General features: G+C 38.3%; 2 protein-coding genes across 5 annotated transcripts; both read right to left on the reverse strand.

Annotated features, from left to right (window-relative positions):
- Nucleotides 1-325: 325 nt before the first annotated feature.
- LOC112188596 (phosphatidylinositol/phosphatidylcholine transfer protein SFH12) lies at nt 326-5,256 on the reverse strand. 3 transcript variants are annotated; one of them, XM_024327744.2, is made up of 14 exons: nt 5,127-5,256; nt 4,482-4,629; nt 4,112-4,361; nt 3,913-4,012; nt 3,383-3,649; nt 3,078-3,155; nt 2,899-3,000; nt 2,762-2,805; nt 2,441-2,540; nt 2,248-2,322; nt 1,942-2,001; nt 1,389-1,479; nt 899-1,257; nt 326-701 (listed from the first exon to the last, which is right to left on the reverse strand). In XM_024327744.2, the coding sequence occupies exons 2-14, from the start codon at nt 4,507-4,509 to the stop codon at nt 597-599; spliced, it is 1,659 nt and encodes a 552-aa protein (XP_024183512.1). In that variant the 5' UTR covers nt 4,510-4,629; nt 5,127-5,256; the 3' UTR covers nt 326-596. The 3 variants fall into 3 exon arrangements, with proteins under 3 accessions (XP_024183512.1, XP_024183513.1, XP_024183511.1); XM_024327745.2 differs by lacking the exon at nt 5,127-5,256 and adding an exon at nt 4,756-4,965 and having other exon boundaries at nt 899-1,254; XM_024327743.2 differs by lacking the exon at nt 5,127-5,256 and adding an exon at nt 4,756-4,965.
- A 4,420-nt stretch (nt 5,257-9,676) lies between these two features.
- LOC112188714 (thioredoxin domain-containing protein PLP3A) lies at nt 9,677-11,595 on the reverse strand. 2 transcript variants are annotated; one of them, XM_024327892.2, is made up of 8 exons: nt 11,407-11,595; nt 11,171-11,335; nt 11,041-11,088; nt 10,816-10,958; nt 10,647-10,719; nt 10,431-10,492; nt 9,995-10,092; nt 9,677-9,924 (listed from the first exon to the last, which is right to left on the reverse strand). In XM_024327892.2, the coding sequence occupies exons 2-8, from the start codon at nt 11,327-11,329 to the stop codon at nt 9,821-9,823; spliced, it is 687 nt and encodes a 228-aa protein (XP_024183660.1). In that variant the 5' UTR covers nt 11,330-11,335; nt 11,407-11,595; the 3' UTR covers nt 9,677-9,820. The 2 variants fall into 2 exon arrangements, with proteins under 2 accessions (XP_024183660.1, XP_040370884.1); XM_040514950.1 differs by lacking the exon at nt 11,407-11,595 and having other exon boundaries at nt 11,171-11,400.
- Between the last annotated feature and the right edge of the window lie 4,370 nt (nt 11,596-15,965).

A 15,965-nucleotide genomic window follows, 5' to 3' on the forward strand; every position in this document is an offset into this window, starting at 1 on the left:
GGAAAGCTGGTAGCTGCCGCCGGTTGCCTCCTCCTCCTGCTTAGCTTTGCTTCGGCCCCACTTCACCTATCAATCTTGTTGTGTTTATCACCAAAATCCAAAGTAGCTCACTAGCTTTCCGGCAATCAAAACTGGAAAGTCGTCGGGTACAGCGTAGGGTATGATGTACGTGCACCTGCACCCGATTTAGCAGAATGTGATAATTGTGGTAACTGGTGCGAGCAAAAGTCATATATAGGATCTAACTCATGTAACTCGTGTATTGAAATAAGAGCAGTCTGATTTGTAGTTTTAGTGATTAAGAATAATTATTGTTTACATTTTAAGTCATGAAAATAGTATCGAAAAACTTGTTAAGAAAGAAAGAATATTAATGATTACATTGACATGATATGGCACAAAAATTTGGAACAAAAGTAGGTACACGACTGTACTAATTACCAAACTATAGCATGTGATGAGGTAAATGGTGCAATGTAAGGGCGGCATTTGGGGGGCGGCTTTGGAAAACCAACAATCAAATCCAAGCGTATTCTTCAGGTCTCCCTTCACCGTGTGGAATGACACAAACTGAACCTTAAGAATATGCTACTCGATCAACCATGATAGCACATAAATTTCATCATTTTCTTCTTCTTGTTCTTCTTGTTTTTCTTAGGTCCCAAGATCTCGTCTTGTCGGGCAAGTGACTCGCGAAGAGCCTAAAAAAGGAAACAAATTCAAATGAGACCGGCAGTTGCGTGCTAATCTCTAGTCATTGATGCAAACTACAGCTTATACTTTTATGTTGCTTGGTTCTGTACTATGATTGTGTTATGTACTACCTTCTTAAGCAAGGTTTTACAGTTCTGTGAAACAAAGTTTTAGAAAAGAAACTTGAAGAGACCAAGGATGGTACCTTCTTTGTTGCCATAAGCTCATGCTCCAAGGCATCAACTCGGCCCATAGCAGCATTCAGAAGTTCCTCATTCCCACTTGGCCTGGCAGGTGGTTTAACTCTCTCTTCCAATTCAGCCATACGTTTTATGACAGACATGAGCTCTGTACTGGAGATGGTAGAGCGTGAAGGCTGGTTTTTGAACGCTGTGTCATCACCGTAAACAGTGCTTGAGTAGAAGGTGGAATCAGTGAGCCTCTTTGGCATGTTACGGGTTAGTTTGACCATAGTGACAATCCCCATAAGAAATGCCATAATAGCAGCAGAAATCTGAGAGCTGAATCCATCATAAACTTTGGGAGCATCATAACAACCTCCTGCTGCAAGTTCAGGGAAAATCAGTACATAATCAATGTCAAAGAAACAAAACACAAAGCAAAGCTTGGGTTATCTTGGATTGGAAAGGAAAGAAAATACAGATATAAGGTCACCGATCGGTTAGCTGATGTACCTTTGCCATTCTTAACCGCCATTTGCCAAGTTGAACCCGCAGTTGGGGGATACTTGAAAGTAGTTCCTTGGATACTTTTACTCATGGATAACTGTGAATGTTATTTCAGAGGAAGTTAAAGCAGTCATAATTAATAACACAGGTGAGACAGATAACATGACTTCAACACAAAGTTAGCTACATGAAGACCATTGCAATTCCATCTCTTCTGCAGACATTGACTCCTAGATACCAAGGTGAACACATGATTCAAATGGATTTGTCACATAGTACCACAGTAACATTATAAGTTGCATCATTGTCTGATTAATTCAATCCTATGGAACACACTTAACACTTAAGTGCTTAAGTGCTTTTGAATCTATAAAAAGTCCACAATTATCCCAATACTCAGGTTGCAAATGAAAGACGAACAAAAGAACAATAATGCTAGTGCTGCAGAATTATCACCCCAACTTCTATCCACCCCACCCTCTCTAACTGTCTCATGCATAAAGCATTAGAGATTTTGAATGCAACGAAAACTGAAGTTGAATCTTCCACACTTACTTACTTCTTTGTGAAAGTGAGAACGTCTAGGAGACACAGGTTGCACATCAGCTGCGTCACGTCCCTGAGAAGGTTATATAAATCAGATAGAGCTTTTGTCAACAGACAAGAAACGCTGGAAGACATTAAGAAAATAAGGTAATGGAAAATCAGAGATGACTCGGTGCCAAATGTGACAATCAGACGAGCTTCTTTAATTTGATCCTTAAAAACTTGTCTTGTCTACATGGGGAGGTTTGTTAGGTGAAGATAAAGAGAAAGTGGATCTATCTTCAAAAATCATGTAAGATATACGGGTATGCTATTTCACCTCTGGTATCATCTTCATCTCACTTATTGGAACGGTAGGTTTCCTTGCACATTCATGAACACCATTCTGGACCATCTGCATGTTTATATAAACTATCTGAGAAATTGAACTCAACTACAAACTGCAAAGTGATTCCATCTGCCGAGTTATAATGATACAAAAAGAAAAAGAAGCAGAAATGGTATTTAGTAACCGTCATTATCATTTGGTCCTTCCAGGGGCCCTTATCAGAACGCAAACAGCCTCCTTGATCAGCACAAGTACATGTACCTCCTAAAAATTCTGGCAACTCACTGAAGCAGCCAACAATGGAACATTAAGATAAAGAAAGTGAGCAGCTCTGTGGAAATGTTTAAACAGACAAGCTTATTGTGATAACAGTACAGGTTATGTATGGCTACTGGGTTAGATATAGTAAACGCCAAAGAGCAGAGAAAAGGTAGAACATTGTGGAGCAAGGCAAGAACTGAAAATTTTGAGTGTAAAATAAGCTGCTGCTCAATTAGAGACTTACCTAGCATCAATTATTTCAAGTAACTTGCTCTTGTTACCAAGGACCTGGAGGAATATAACATTCACCGGTTAATAACATATATGGTCCGATCCTGACAGGAACTAGCTAGAACTCTTAGCTAAAAAAGTTATACTGACATTAATCTTTTCAGTTGTCTTGGGATCAAGGAAGGACTTCACAGTGCTCCACAACATTCTAAAACCAGAACCAGCATTGATGATAAACATACGATTCAAGGTCTGCAATGAAAACAAGAAAAACTCCCAGTTCTGTCATCCACAAAAATAATATAGACCAAAAGATGTTCGTATAGTACCTCAGGATAGTTGTTGCTATCAATCGTCTGAAGGCAAGTGATAAGTTCCCTGGCAGCTTTATTGAAGTTTTTAAGTCCCTGAGGCATGCATCTAAGTTAATATAGACAATTTTACTTTGGTGCACAATTAAGCATTGAGAGCCAATACAAAAATTACACTTTAAAGATAGTGTTGGTGTATTTTTTAAGCACCATTGTTTGAAATATGCACAGAGCTTTAACTTATCCCTAATGATTGACATAATAACAGCTATAACGAATATAACAGCTTGTCTCTAAAAATTGTGATTATGGTAATTACATACCACTCCTTGCACATCCAAAATAGTTGTACTTTGATCAATGTGCTTCTTTGCTGCTATTGAACAAGCTGGGAACTTAACATCAAATGTCCTTTCAAACTCGCGGACATGGTATTTCACATAGCGGTCTATTGTAGTGGTTTGCATCAGCTTGGTTACATCTACTAGGCCTATTCTCTCAATATACACAGGTCGTCCATCCTTGTCAACTCCATGATGTCCTTGAGGATAGTATTGCAAGACTTCATCGAGTTCCTTGAACTCAAAATCCTATGAAAAGAAAGACAGATTATGAGTATGTAAAATGATGAATATTGTTAAATGAAGCACCGTAAGGGAAATTAAGAAAATTTCAAAAGCCAGTGAGCTATAATTTGTTGGTAAGTTATAACTCCAATATTATAAAGGTCATGAACTCATGGGTTCGATTCTCATTGACACGTGTAAGGATGGGGTGGACTAAGGTTTTTTTTTTTTTTTTTTTTAAACAAAAAAAAAAAATATTTCAAAAGCCTTAGAAGCTATGACTATACCTCCATTATTGTGTCAGCACCAAATGTCTTCCTCCACTCGAGCATCTCGGACCACATATGCTTGGTCTTCTCGATATCAAATCTCCTGGCCTTCAAGAATCTGTCTTACAAAAACGAAATCCACATTAACACAACCAGAAGCAAAATCATGTAAAAAAAAATGCAACAAATTATTTGTGGAAAACAAAGAGGTATAAACCTCAGCATCTTATGATAATCATCGTGTTTGGGAGGAAGAAGGTCCTCCGCTATAAGTGCCTGACGAAGCGAATCAACAGCCTTTATCTCCTCAAGGTCATGCACATCCTCGATTTCTACAGACAAGACTCTACTCTGGCTTCTCCTATGCTTTCTTGTGAAAGAGTTTCTGAATCTGGCAGAAGCAGTCAATGCTTTCTTCTTCAATGACCCAATCCTAGTCTTTCTCTCTTCCTCAGAGATTTCGACCTCTGAAAACACATATATATCGACCATTACCACACATATGAAAAAAAAAAAAACAATGCAATGATAAAACATCACAATTTTGAAAATGTATTAACCATAGAGAGACTGAAGTAGTCTTTCACCTTGCTTTGTGGATTGAGATCCAGACATGGTTATACAACCTTCTTTTGCTACTCTAAGAGAACTTGCAGAAGAAAACAAAGAACTTCAATCACAGATGCAGGGATCCAGAACCAAAGCCCTGCCCGAATGCCCGCACTTACATTCCACCTAGGAAAACAAACATCACAAACAAATCAATACGCTAATTACGCAAATGCAACCCAAGATTGAAAAAGAAAGAAAATTAGATAAAACTGAAAAAAATTAAGCCGACCGAGTCACCGAGATCATTACCTCTGATTGACAAAATGGAGGTCAAATCCAAAAAAGGAAAGAAAAAAGAAAAGAAAAACAGGGTGAGGGAATTGGGGGCTAGAGATAGTAATAGGTATAAATATCCGGAATCATAGTTGGCAATTCCGGCATGTTTAGAAAACGAGGGAGAGAAAAGTTGAAAGGGGAGGACATAATTGAGTGTGCGTATCTTCTTTTTATTGTGAGGTTGACGAGGTTACAACGCCATGCAAAAAAGAACACAAATACTTGAAGGAAGCTCAAATTCTGATTCAAGCCAATACGACAAGTCGTTTGACCACTAGTGAAGTAAACGCACACATTGTGGTTAAAAAGAAAAGTGGATGAGGTAGGTGAAAACATATACTTACTTTGTTTTAGATGCGGGAGATTCAAACCCGAGACCTTGAGTATAGGACTATAGGTGATATGATCTTTAACCACGAAAATCTACGAGTTGAAGCTAATGAAGTATTCAACCATTTGTATGGCATCCTTGTTGGTTATTTCAACTTTGGATCAACCACAAAGTTGAAGATAATGGAGTATTCAACCACTAGGTTAGTGGTAGGAAAACAAATCTTTCACAAGAGTACAATGAAGAACAGTATTGAAAGCAATAGGAGAGCTTCAACTGACTAAAGCCAGTGTGTTTTGGTCTTCTTTCCTTCACCAGCAGCCATATATGTAGTGTTCCAGTCAAAGCTGCCAAGAGTTCCCATCATTTGGAGTATATCCCAAAAATATATTAAATTGGTAACATTGGATGTCATATCTTAGAAGACAATCAAGTTGATTGCGTATTTGCATGGATTCTTTGTTAGTGTGAGTCATTGTTCCCTATTAGGAATAGACTATAAGGGAATATATTGTTGTAACTACTTACCTTGTATAGGTTGTGTAGTACAGTAGTACACAATAGTTGTAGTACAATTGTAGTCCGTATATATACACCACAGAATGGGTGTAATAATATATCAGAAAATTCACTCTCAATCTTATTTTATTTGACATGGTATCAGAGCGGGTCATTCTCCAATTGCGTCTCCACGTAGGCACGTATCATGAACCCAAATTGGGGTTCCCTGTATTGCCATTGAAATTACCAAGTGTCCAATGTGGGCCTTGGATTGTATCGACCAAGTCTCTGATATGAGACTTGTGTCCCAATTTCTAATGTGGAAATTGGATTAATTAATTTCACGTGCAGACCTAGAGTTAGGTTGCACGTGAGGGGGCGTGTTGGAGAGGAAAGATCCCACATTGGAAAAGTGACAAATGAAATATAACTTATAAGTGGGTGGATCTCACCCAATTGTACCGAGGCCTTTTGTGATTAAAACCCAACACCTAATGGGTGGTTAAGTTGGGACAGTATCGGTACAATGGTGGACCACGGGCCACGCTTGTCGCTGTTTAACATCGTATCAGAGCAAAGATCCGAAAGGACTTTGTCTCTTTGTTTGTTTCAGTTTTCTGAATTGAGGAGTTTGTCTCATAACGACGTTGCTATTGTCGTCGTTTGTCTGCATCACTAGGCGTCCGTCAAAGAACGACCAAGCATCTTCTTCTTTGACTTCGGCGTCATCTTCTCCTCTTGCTCAGATCCAGCATAACAGGAATTCTGAAATAATACCAGAACGTGCAGCAATTTAATATATATATATATATATATATATTTTTTTTTTTTTTATTTATTTAATTTTTTTTTTTTTGACCTGTTGCACTGGTAGGACTGGACTAAGGCCGACACCGGCCTGAACTGAAGAAGCGAAACAGACGGTCGATCTGTGACGGACGGATTCGACCCAGATGTTGACTGGGCTAAACCAATCCGGTGGACCTGTGAGCAGCGACGAACTGAAGAACCCGGTCAGTATGTGGGTGAGAAGGAGGCGACGATCTCGAACGAATAGTCTGCGACGGTCTCGGACGAATGGTGAAATCGGTCATGGCAAGAGGAGTGTCGGCGGTCTTTGGCTGAAGACGAAGCAGGAAAGCGATCGGAGCAAGAGGAGAGCACCGGTGACCTTCGACTGAGGACTAAGCCAGACTCGATCTGGACAAGACAAGGCCGGAATCGATCTCGGCGATTTGAGCAAGAGACTAGGACGACTGGGTCTGATGCGCTGGATCTGAGCAAGAGGAGAAGATGACGCCGAAGTCAAAGAAGAAGATGCTTGGTCGTTCTTTGACGGACTCCAGGCACCAGTTTCAAGCTCTTCAAGTGAAGCTGAAGACACAACTGTTCCTCCTGCCTTCTCTTCTACCCCTGACCCACAGCTCCCTGGTACTGAAGATCACTCATTTGAGGTATGTCCACCCACTAGTACTAGTAGTAGTGAGTCTACTGTTGGGCAATATGTGTTACCAAATAGAACAACTCGAGGTCAATCAGCCAAAAGATATGAACCTACTCTTACTGCCAAATCCAAATACCCAGTAGTCAATTATATGTCCACTAGGAGGTTGTCTAAGTCATATGAATCATTTGTGAATCAAATATCTGCTGTGTCAGTACCTAACAAAGTGCAGGATGCGTTGGGGGATCCAAAGTGGAGGAAGGCAATGGAGGAAGAGATGGAGGCGTTGCAGAAGAACAATACTTGGCAACTTGTGCCTCCACCACTAGGCAAGAAAGCTGTAGGTTGTCGTTGGGTGTTTACAGTGAAGCATAATGCAGATGGATCAGTGAATCGGTACAAAGCACGCCTTGTAGCAGAGGGGTTTACTCAGACGTATGGTATAGACTACGATGAAACATTTGCTCCTGTTGCCAAGATGAACACCATTCGAGTTCTGCTCTCATTTGCTGCTAGTTTAAATTGGCCACTCCGACAGTTTGATGTTAAGAATGCGTTCCTTCATGGAGAGTTAGTCGAAGAAGTGTACATGAGCCTTCCACCTGGATATGTAGTTGCTTCTCCAGGTGATTTTGTATGCAAATTGAGAAAGTCTCTGTATGGTCTCAAACAGTCACCTCGTGCTTGGTTTGGAAGATTTTCACAGTTCATGTGGAAGGTTGGTTACAGACAGAGCAACTCAGACCATACATTGTTCCTCAAGCATCAACAAGGGAAGGTAACAGCCCTAATTATTTATGTGGATGATATGGTAATCACTGGCAATGATACTGTTGAGATGGATAGACTGCAGGGACAACTAGCCTCTGAGTTTGAGATGAAGGACTTGGGAGAACTTAAGTACTTCTTAGGAATTGAGGTAGCCAGGGGGAGAGAAGGAATCTATCTATGCCAAAGGAAGTATGTCCTTGACTTGCTGACAGAGACTTGTTGGATTGCAGACCTATTGATACTCCTATTGAGCAGAACCATTGTTTAGCTGAGTATCCAGATCAGGTACCTACTGATCGAGCTCGTTATCAGAGGTTAGTTGGGCGCTCGATTTATTTGGCTCATACTAGACCAGATGTTGCATATGCAGTGAGTGTGGTGAGTCAGTTCATGCATAATCCGAGTGAGAGTCACATGGATGCTGTTATGCGAATTCTGAAGTACTTGAAGTCAGCTCCAGGAAGGGGAGTACTGTTTTCTAAACACAACAACATTCTTGAGATTTGTGGCTTCACAGATGCAGATTGGGCTGGAAATATCACAGACAGGAGGTCAACATCAGGTTACTTTACTTTTGTGGGAGGTAATTTGGTTACATGGAAGAGTAAGAAACAGAAAGTTGTGGCACGTTCTAGTGCTGAGGCAGAGTATAGAGGTATGGCTCACGAAGTGTGTGAGTTGTTGTGGCTGAGAAATATGTTACGTGATCTGGGTTTCAAACTCAAAAATACCATGCAGTTGTATTGTGACAACAAGGCAGCCATCGACATATCACAGAATCCAGTACAGCATGATCGTACTAAGCATGTGGAGGTTGATCGTCACTTTATAAAGGAGAAATTAGATGCCAAAATTATTAGCTTCCCTTTTGTTCGAAGCGAAGAGCAACTTGCAGATGTACTCACCAAAGGGGTTTCTAGGAAGGCATTTTATGACTCACTAAGCAAGTTGAGCATGGTTGATGTATATGCGCCAACTTGAGGGGGAGTGTTAGTGTGAGTCATTGTTCCCTATTAGGAATAGACTATAAGGGAATATATTGTTGTAACTACTTACCTTGTATAGGTTGTGTAGTACAGTAGTACACAATAGTTGTAGTACAATTGTAGTCCGTATATATACACCACAGAATGGGTGTAATAATATATCAGAAAATTCACTCTCAATCTTATTTTATTTGACTTTCTTTACTATAAGAATCCAGTTTCATTCTTAATGCAGCAAGACTAGCTGTGGTCATCAAACTTAAAACAATCAGATATTTTTCTCAATAATCCCTGAATTTTGGTTGGCATGTCTATCCGCTTCTATGATATTTCCCACAAGTCTGGATCGATCTCCCAAGATCTGACACTCTAATCTTAATTGTACGAGCATTGCTGCATTTGGCTTATCTCAGCAACGACCCGAATTAAGAGGCCAAAACTACAAATTGGCACAAGATGAAAAAATTCGGCTCAAACAAGATAAGTTTGTATGGACCCGTTGTCAAGAACTTAATGGAGTTGGTATTGCATTCAATCATGATGCATTAAAGTTTCCAGATGATATGCATGATGCATAAGCTATATGAGTTTCCCACTACTTCCCTGCATTCATTTCTTCTGTTTTCCATAGAATTTGGTAAATTTTGCTCGGATGAAACCTAAGACGAGTCTAGGCATCAAGCATGCCTCATTATAAAGAAACTTAGAAACATCAGTTTCGAGCTTGCTTGCTAGATGTTCCTACTACTTCTCTCAAGTAAATTAATGAAGCCTCCCATGAAAATGAGTTATAAAGCCTCCAATCCTATTGGGAAAGATTAAAAAAAAAAAAAAAAAATTTGATTCTGGTAGACAACGGAGTTGAGGAGGAAATTGGACACACATTTTCTATTCAAGCCTGGAAGAACACATTTCCAATGTAATTAAGTTTCTCCAAAAGAAAAGACATAAATCAGAAGTATACAAACATACAACTGAAAGCATTTGAAAATTCTAGTATCCTAATCAGTCTGAATCAGAATCATGATTCACAGAGGATCTCACTGTCCTGCGACCACCTTCAAGATAATCATCATCTTCGTCTTCTTCTTTCTTCTCACTAATTATACCTGTTACAATCACAGTTTAGAGACTGCCACAAGCTAAGACTGAAAACACACACATTTGACAAAGCATTACCTTTCTTGATTAGGACAACCTCAAGTGCCCTTGTGCTGAAATCATCTTTTCCACCCATATCAATAAATCCAATCAGCCTATCCACAGCAACTCCTTTTCTGTAAGGCAAACAGTTGGATCTGTAAATATGAAATTTCTAAAGCAACATCTCAATGTAAGGAGAAGGTCATGACTCATGACATGCCCTTGAGGCATGTCAAACACAACTTAGGGTAACCACTTAGAGATGTCCTGAAGTATTAGCCAATAATCCAGAACTTGTAAACCTCCATCACCGACCAGAAACTGTATGGATTAATCAACTTGCAAGTATGAGGACTCAAATGATTACACGCAGTATAGTTCCAACCATATAGTGCGTGTGCTGATATGCATATCAATACTGGAAATTGAAATGCATATAGATTTATAATATTTAGGATGAGAACGTTCTGACCTGAATATTATGACACAAGGCAGAGTTTTGACTCCTAGCTTGGTGACGAAGAAGGGGGCATTCTGCATTTGATTTCCAAATGATTAATTTCTCATTCGAATGTTGAGCTTAATAAATGACAAAAATGGAGTTTGCAATGTAGGCTCAGTCCTTGTAAACACACAAAACGGGATAAATTTATAAGAGCAGACTACAGAGATTGAAGTTGACACTGACCTCGGCATCCAGCTTCATGAACTTGGTATCAACATGCTTTAAAGCAAGGGTCTTCAAATGCTTATCCATTATCCTAGACACAAACATTTTCACATAAGCACACACACACACACAAACCCTCACAGTTCCATCTTTATTCATGTAATTGACAAAATATCCAAAATCTTACTTGCATCTATAGAATTCTCTATGATAAAAGTGGCAGATGGCCTTCTCGCTCCCAGTGACTTCACCTAAGAAATCGCCCTCAGTAATTTCCCTATATTCTCCATGTCCTTGCCTCTTCAAAGCTTCCCTCTTCTCAGCTTCTCTCTATTCAAATCAAACGCAATTGAAATCGATACTCTCGCATCATCCATATAACATCATGAAACAAGACACTTAAAAATCAAACCTTGAGAGCTGCAATTCGATCCGCGTGCAATTTTTCCAGCTCAGGATCCTAGCAATCACCAAAATTCACAAATAAGATCATTGCTTTGTAAAAATTGAACTGCCATTTGGCAAGAAAGAATTGAACTTACATCCATGAGGTCGTCAAGGTCGACCTCCTGGTCTGCGGCGCTGGTGGCAGGAGCTTTTCCTTCGGCGATAATTTCCTTCTGGTAATTGCGGGCAGCGGCGGCCATTACATTTCCAAATGCTAGGTTTTGGAGAGTGGATTTGACCGCATCTGGATCCATCTTGCCCTGAAAAACGAAAGTGAGTAACTTTGAGACTGTTTTTCTGTGGAGATCTGGATACAGAAGAGAAGCTTTACTTTGGTCACTTGGTCTGGGCCTCTGGGGCTTTCGAATCACACACCAGTCTCGGATTGCTTCCACCCAGTTTTGCAAATCGTAAACCGGGGATTAGAGTATTTGGGTGAAGAAGGCAAAAGGTTTCTTGGGCTTACAGACCTCAGTTAATATTGGATCAACAGTTATCTAAGCCAGTTAATAGTTTTCCACAGCTCACATTTGTAGAAAGTGATCTGAACTTGTCCGTGTGATTTTTTTTTTTTTTTTTTTTTTTGACTTTGTCAAGGGAAACTCTAAGGCTTCCTAAGCCCAAGATAAATTTCTTCGGTGTATGTGAAATGCTTCAACTGTGCATTGTAGCACAATGCCTAGCCACTTTGACAACTTTGGGATTCGAACATAGGTTGGGGTTTGGGGAGCACACCCAACTAGGCAAGAACCATTAAGTCTGGGTGAATTTTATGATATGATACTTTGTGTATTTTTCATTATTATTTTTCCTTTGGCTAAATTTTGTATCTTTCATTAGATAATACAAGTCACTAAACTCAAGTCTTGGGTGTGCTAAGCCCTGTATCCTATATCCTAATCTCTAACTAGCACACCAAAACTTAGCCCTATATACTTGATACATTGGCTTTGGATAAACTTCCAGAGGTTTACATCTGGATCAGCTTAATTGTCTACAAACTGAACATTTGCGAAAACGCAGCTTGTTTATTTCATTTGAACCATAGATAAATACATAGATAACAAAAGTGAATACATTTCCTGAACTATTTTGAAGAGGTAGAGAGCAATGGTTGGACGAGAGAAGATTCTTTTTCTTCTTCAGAATAATATTTAATCTGATCATCAATGTGGAATGGCACCGGTGAAGTTTCCGACTTGATTTCTTTCCTAATTTTTTCCCCCATACCACCAGGTACGTTGCTGCTATGATCAACACAGCTCTAATAATGCTGGACATTTATCAAACAAAAACTAATTAATCAGCAAATATATATACCAATCAAGAATATACTCAAAATTTAGTGGTTAGGAACATGAAACTGAAAAACCTACCCTCCCAAGAAGAATTGTTCACCCAGAATGACCGAGTCCATTATAGCTACGAGTAACGTCTGTAGAGACAGATACACGGAACAAACATTGGTCCTCCTTGTCAGTCGGCCACGTATGTACTGAAGGACAAATTCACCCTCATTGTCGATTAACATACTTTTACTTAATAAATTTGTAATCCAACGGTCCATATCTAAAATTAGTCTTTAAAGATCATCTCTGTAAAAAATCAACCAAATCGCAAATCGTTTGGTTATCCAATTAAATCAAACAAATGGATGGTTCTAACAACACTTACTACTATTATAATGAACCGTCTATGTATTTCATTGAAATGAATAGCTAAAATATCTTCAATTTGATTGATTTTTTATAAAGCTAATCTTTATATTAAGTTATACAACATGAATGGTTGGATTGGAAAATTATAAAGTTATTATGCGTTAATCACAATAAATGGTGAATATGTTCATTCACCCAAATGGTGAACCTAAGAATTGTTCATTACTGAAGCCACCACTCCTTGCATTTTTCAACCACACCAGAATTGATATTTAACATCTGCTAGAAAGTGCTAAACGGGTCACATTTTGAAATTGTGTACCCCAACTACATTATGTGCTCACTAATTTACATTTGGAGAAAATCAAAGATCTTGTACATAACTATATGGGTAATGAAATCAACTTGTATGATTCATCTCAACTCGGTAGAATTATATACATGAGATTTTTCATGAAAATGAAGTATACAACAATGTACCTTGGTACATTCGGATTATATAATAATTGATTTTCATCTATAAATCTCTAAGCCCTATATCGTAGTCTCTAACTAGCACACCTAAACTTAGCAACATATCTTATTTACCACTAAACTCAAGTCTTTTATCTATCTACCATTTCTAAGCATGTAAATATAGCATTTAAAGTGATTGTTGTGCGAAATGATGCAATTGTTACCTTGGTTTCTTCACTATGGTGAAGATGCTTCTAATCGCTTCGGGTTAGAAGAACAACCCCACTTGACGAAGGTGGGTAACATCGTAAACTTCAAAACTTGGTAGCTTCACCTTTAAAAAACAAAAGGAACAGAAGAAAAGAAAAAAAAAATCTATCTACTATATTCTTCATTAGTTATCCCAACATTTCAAACCCTAGCTGGCTGTCAAAAAAAAAAAACCCTAGCTGGCTGTGTTATTTACCAATTTTAAACCTAAATTTTGACAAGACAGTGTTATGCAGTCATGTCAGTGATTAATATCGAAAGAATTCGAAGGAGGTGAAAGTGTGAAGCAAAAGCGGAAAGCAGATAGTCAAAACCCAAAAAGAGTCAAAAGCAAGTAAAACATATAAACGATACGACGATCAGAGATTCACCACCACAAGCTTTAACATTATTGACCGGAGTGGGGCTCCTCCCACCATGTGTAGTAAGCAGATACGAAAACCCGACACCGAGAAAGTCACGGTGGAGCGAGGCGTTCCATCACTCTGCCAAAAGCTGTGTCTGTTTCTTCTTCTTCTCATGGCTTCAGCTTTCTCTTTCTATCCGCATAAGGGAAAATGTCACAAATAGTATTTCAATCTAAAGTCATTCTACTATTTGTTACTTTATTTTTTAAATATATCACTTTAATGCCTCAATTTATTACTTATGCATAGCATTTGTACACACCATTAATAACATCGTTAACTCAAGTGTCGTATATTTTTCTACCATGAGTATTTTCGTCCACTTATGTTTTCCCACCAAAAATCTCATAAAATTTGCCACTTAACAAAAACTCACTCCGTTAATTCACATTTACTTTTATTTAAAAAAAAATTGCTGCATCTTTCTTCATTGCCAAGGAAACTAAACAACCATGGATCTATATTCAAAGGGTAAGTAAATAACTACAACAACTTCTACAACTTTACTAGACGATCTACTATGATTAGTATTGAAATTGATTATGAATAATGAATTGAACAATTGTTTTTCCTTTTTTGTCTGAAGAGTTCTTCAATTAAAAGGATCAGAAAGGCTCAAAGCCTAGAACTTGATAGAAAACCGGTATCTACCCAACAAATTATACTGGAAGAGTTAAGATAAGATAATATTGAATCAACAATTAATAAAGCTAGTAGACAATCTGATCTCATCCGGGCCACTCAATCTCCATTCGTGGATTAGCAGGTTGAAAAACGATAAATCGCTCACCTCTACTCATTTTAACTATTCTATTTCCTGGGATCATGACAATAAGTCAAAATTTCCAGTACAATAACCTAGATTGATCTTCCATAAACTCAAATATAATATTTTCCTTGATGATAGATTTTATTTTCAGCAAAAAGAAAGGAAATTTAGATCATCTCCTATGGAATTTTTGGTGGGAAAACAAAAATAGACAAAAATACATCTGGCAGAAAGCTACATGACACTTGAGTTAACTGTGTTATTAACAGTGTGTGTGGATGTTTTGCATAAGAATTTTTTTAAATTCTTTGGTTAGTAAAGCCAAATCCACAGAACCACTATCATCTACGTCTTTCATTTTAACAAAAGAGAAAGCAACATTTGCACCTTTTTCTTGGGCTTGAACCTCATCATGATCTTTCATTGTGAGTAATCTCCACCATCAAAACATGGGGGACAATTTATCGAACCAGCAGCTCTGTCAAATTCACATTCCATCCTGTCCTCGGATCTACTAAAAAGCTTTAGAACCCGCTTTGATGCCAAGTGAAAATACTTGGATGAATCGTTTTTCTGGGTTTCGGGGATTGATAGATACGTTGTAATCCTTACTGGGCAGAAATAAAAAAAAATCACACAGAAAACACAATTTTGGTTACGGAGTGAAAACCTCAATTTTGAGATTAAAAACACTGCATGGCTCTTACTCTTGAGAACCCAAATAAAATCAATCAACTTATTGATGAAGGATATGGTTCTTTACAAACACATATAGCTCTCTACGCGGCTACAATCTCTAGACTCACTAGAGAGGTGCTTGTCTTGAATCTTGACCTTCTTCCTCACTTGAACGATCTGCAAATATCACTCCACTTGCACCACCAATCTTTTCTACTGCTCTCTAGAGAATCAGTGCATGTATATGAATGAACAATGAAACACTTAGACACGGAACAAGTGTTTCATGGACTCTTATGGAACTCTTTCTAAGCAAGCAAGACACACAATAATTCTTGCATCAAAATCCCTACTCAATCAACGCTACTTTTATGAATATATTAAGAAGAAAATAAATTTTCAACAATTGAGACTTAACCCTAATTGGACTCATACTAGGAAATATCTTTTAATAAAGGGGTTTTGTCCATTTACCCCATTTCTAGGGATTTTTTTTCCACTTACCCCATTAAGTTTTTTTAATTCTCTTTTACCCAATGCACTCTAAGGGAGTCTTCTCTAATACCCCATTAAGATTTTTTTTTTGGTTTTAATTTTTTTTAATACCATTTTACCCCTCACCCCTTTGTTACTTAGAGAGAGAGATAGAGAA

Source organism: Rosa chinensis, chromosome 2, assembly GCF_002994745.2.
Source record: "Rosa chinensis cultivar Old Blush chromosome 2, RchiOBHm-V2, whole genome shotgun sequence".
Lineage (NCBI taxonomy): Eukaryota > Viridiplantae > Streptophyta > Magnoliopsida > Rosales > Rosaceae > Rosa > Rosa chinensis.

Coding starts and splice junctions, on each gene's coding strand:
- LOC112188596 (XM_024327744.2), bottom strand. CDS start 4,509: ATGTCTGGATCTCAATCCACAAAGCAAG. Junction 3,156..3,382: donor TTTTGGATGTGCAAGGAGTG/GTATGTAATTAC, acceptor TGCATGCCTCAG/GGACTTAAAAACTTCAATAA. Junction 2,323..2,440: donor AGGACCAAATGATAATGACG/GTTACTAAATAC, acceptor ATAAACATGCAG/ATGGTCCAGAATGGTGTTCA.
- LOC112188714 (XM_024327892.2), bottom strand. CDS start 11,329: ATGGATCCAGATGCGGTCAAATCCACTCTCCAAAACCTAGCATTTGGA. Junction 11,089..11,170: donor ACCTTGACGACCTCATGGAT/GTAAGTTCAATT, acceptor GGTGATTGCTAG/GATCCTGAGCTGGAAAAATT. Junction 10,093..10,430: donor CCTTGTGTCATAATATTCAG/GTCAGAACGTTC, acceptor TTTGCCTTACAG/AAAAGGAGTTGCTGTGGATA.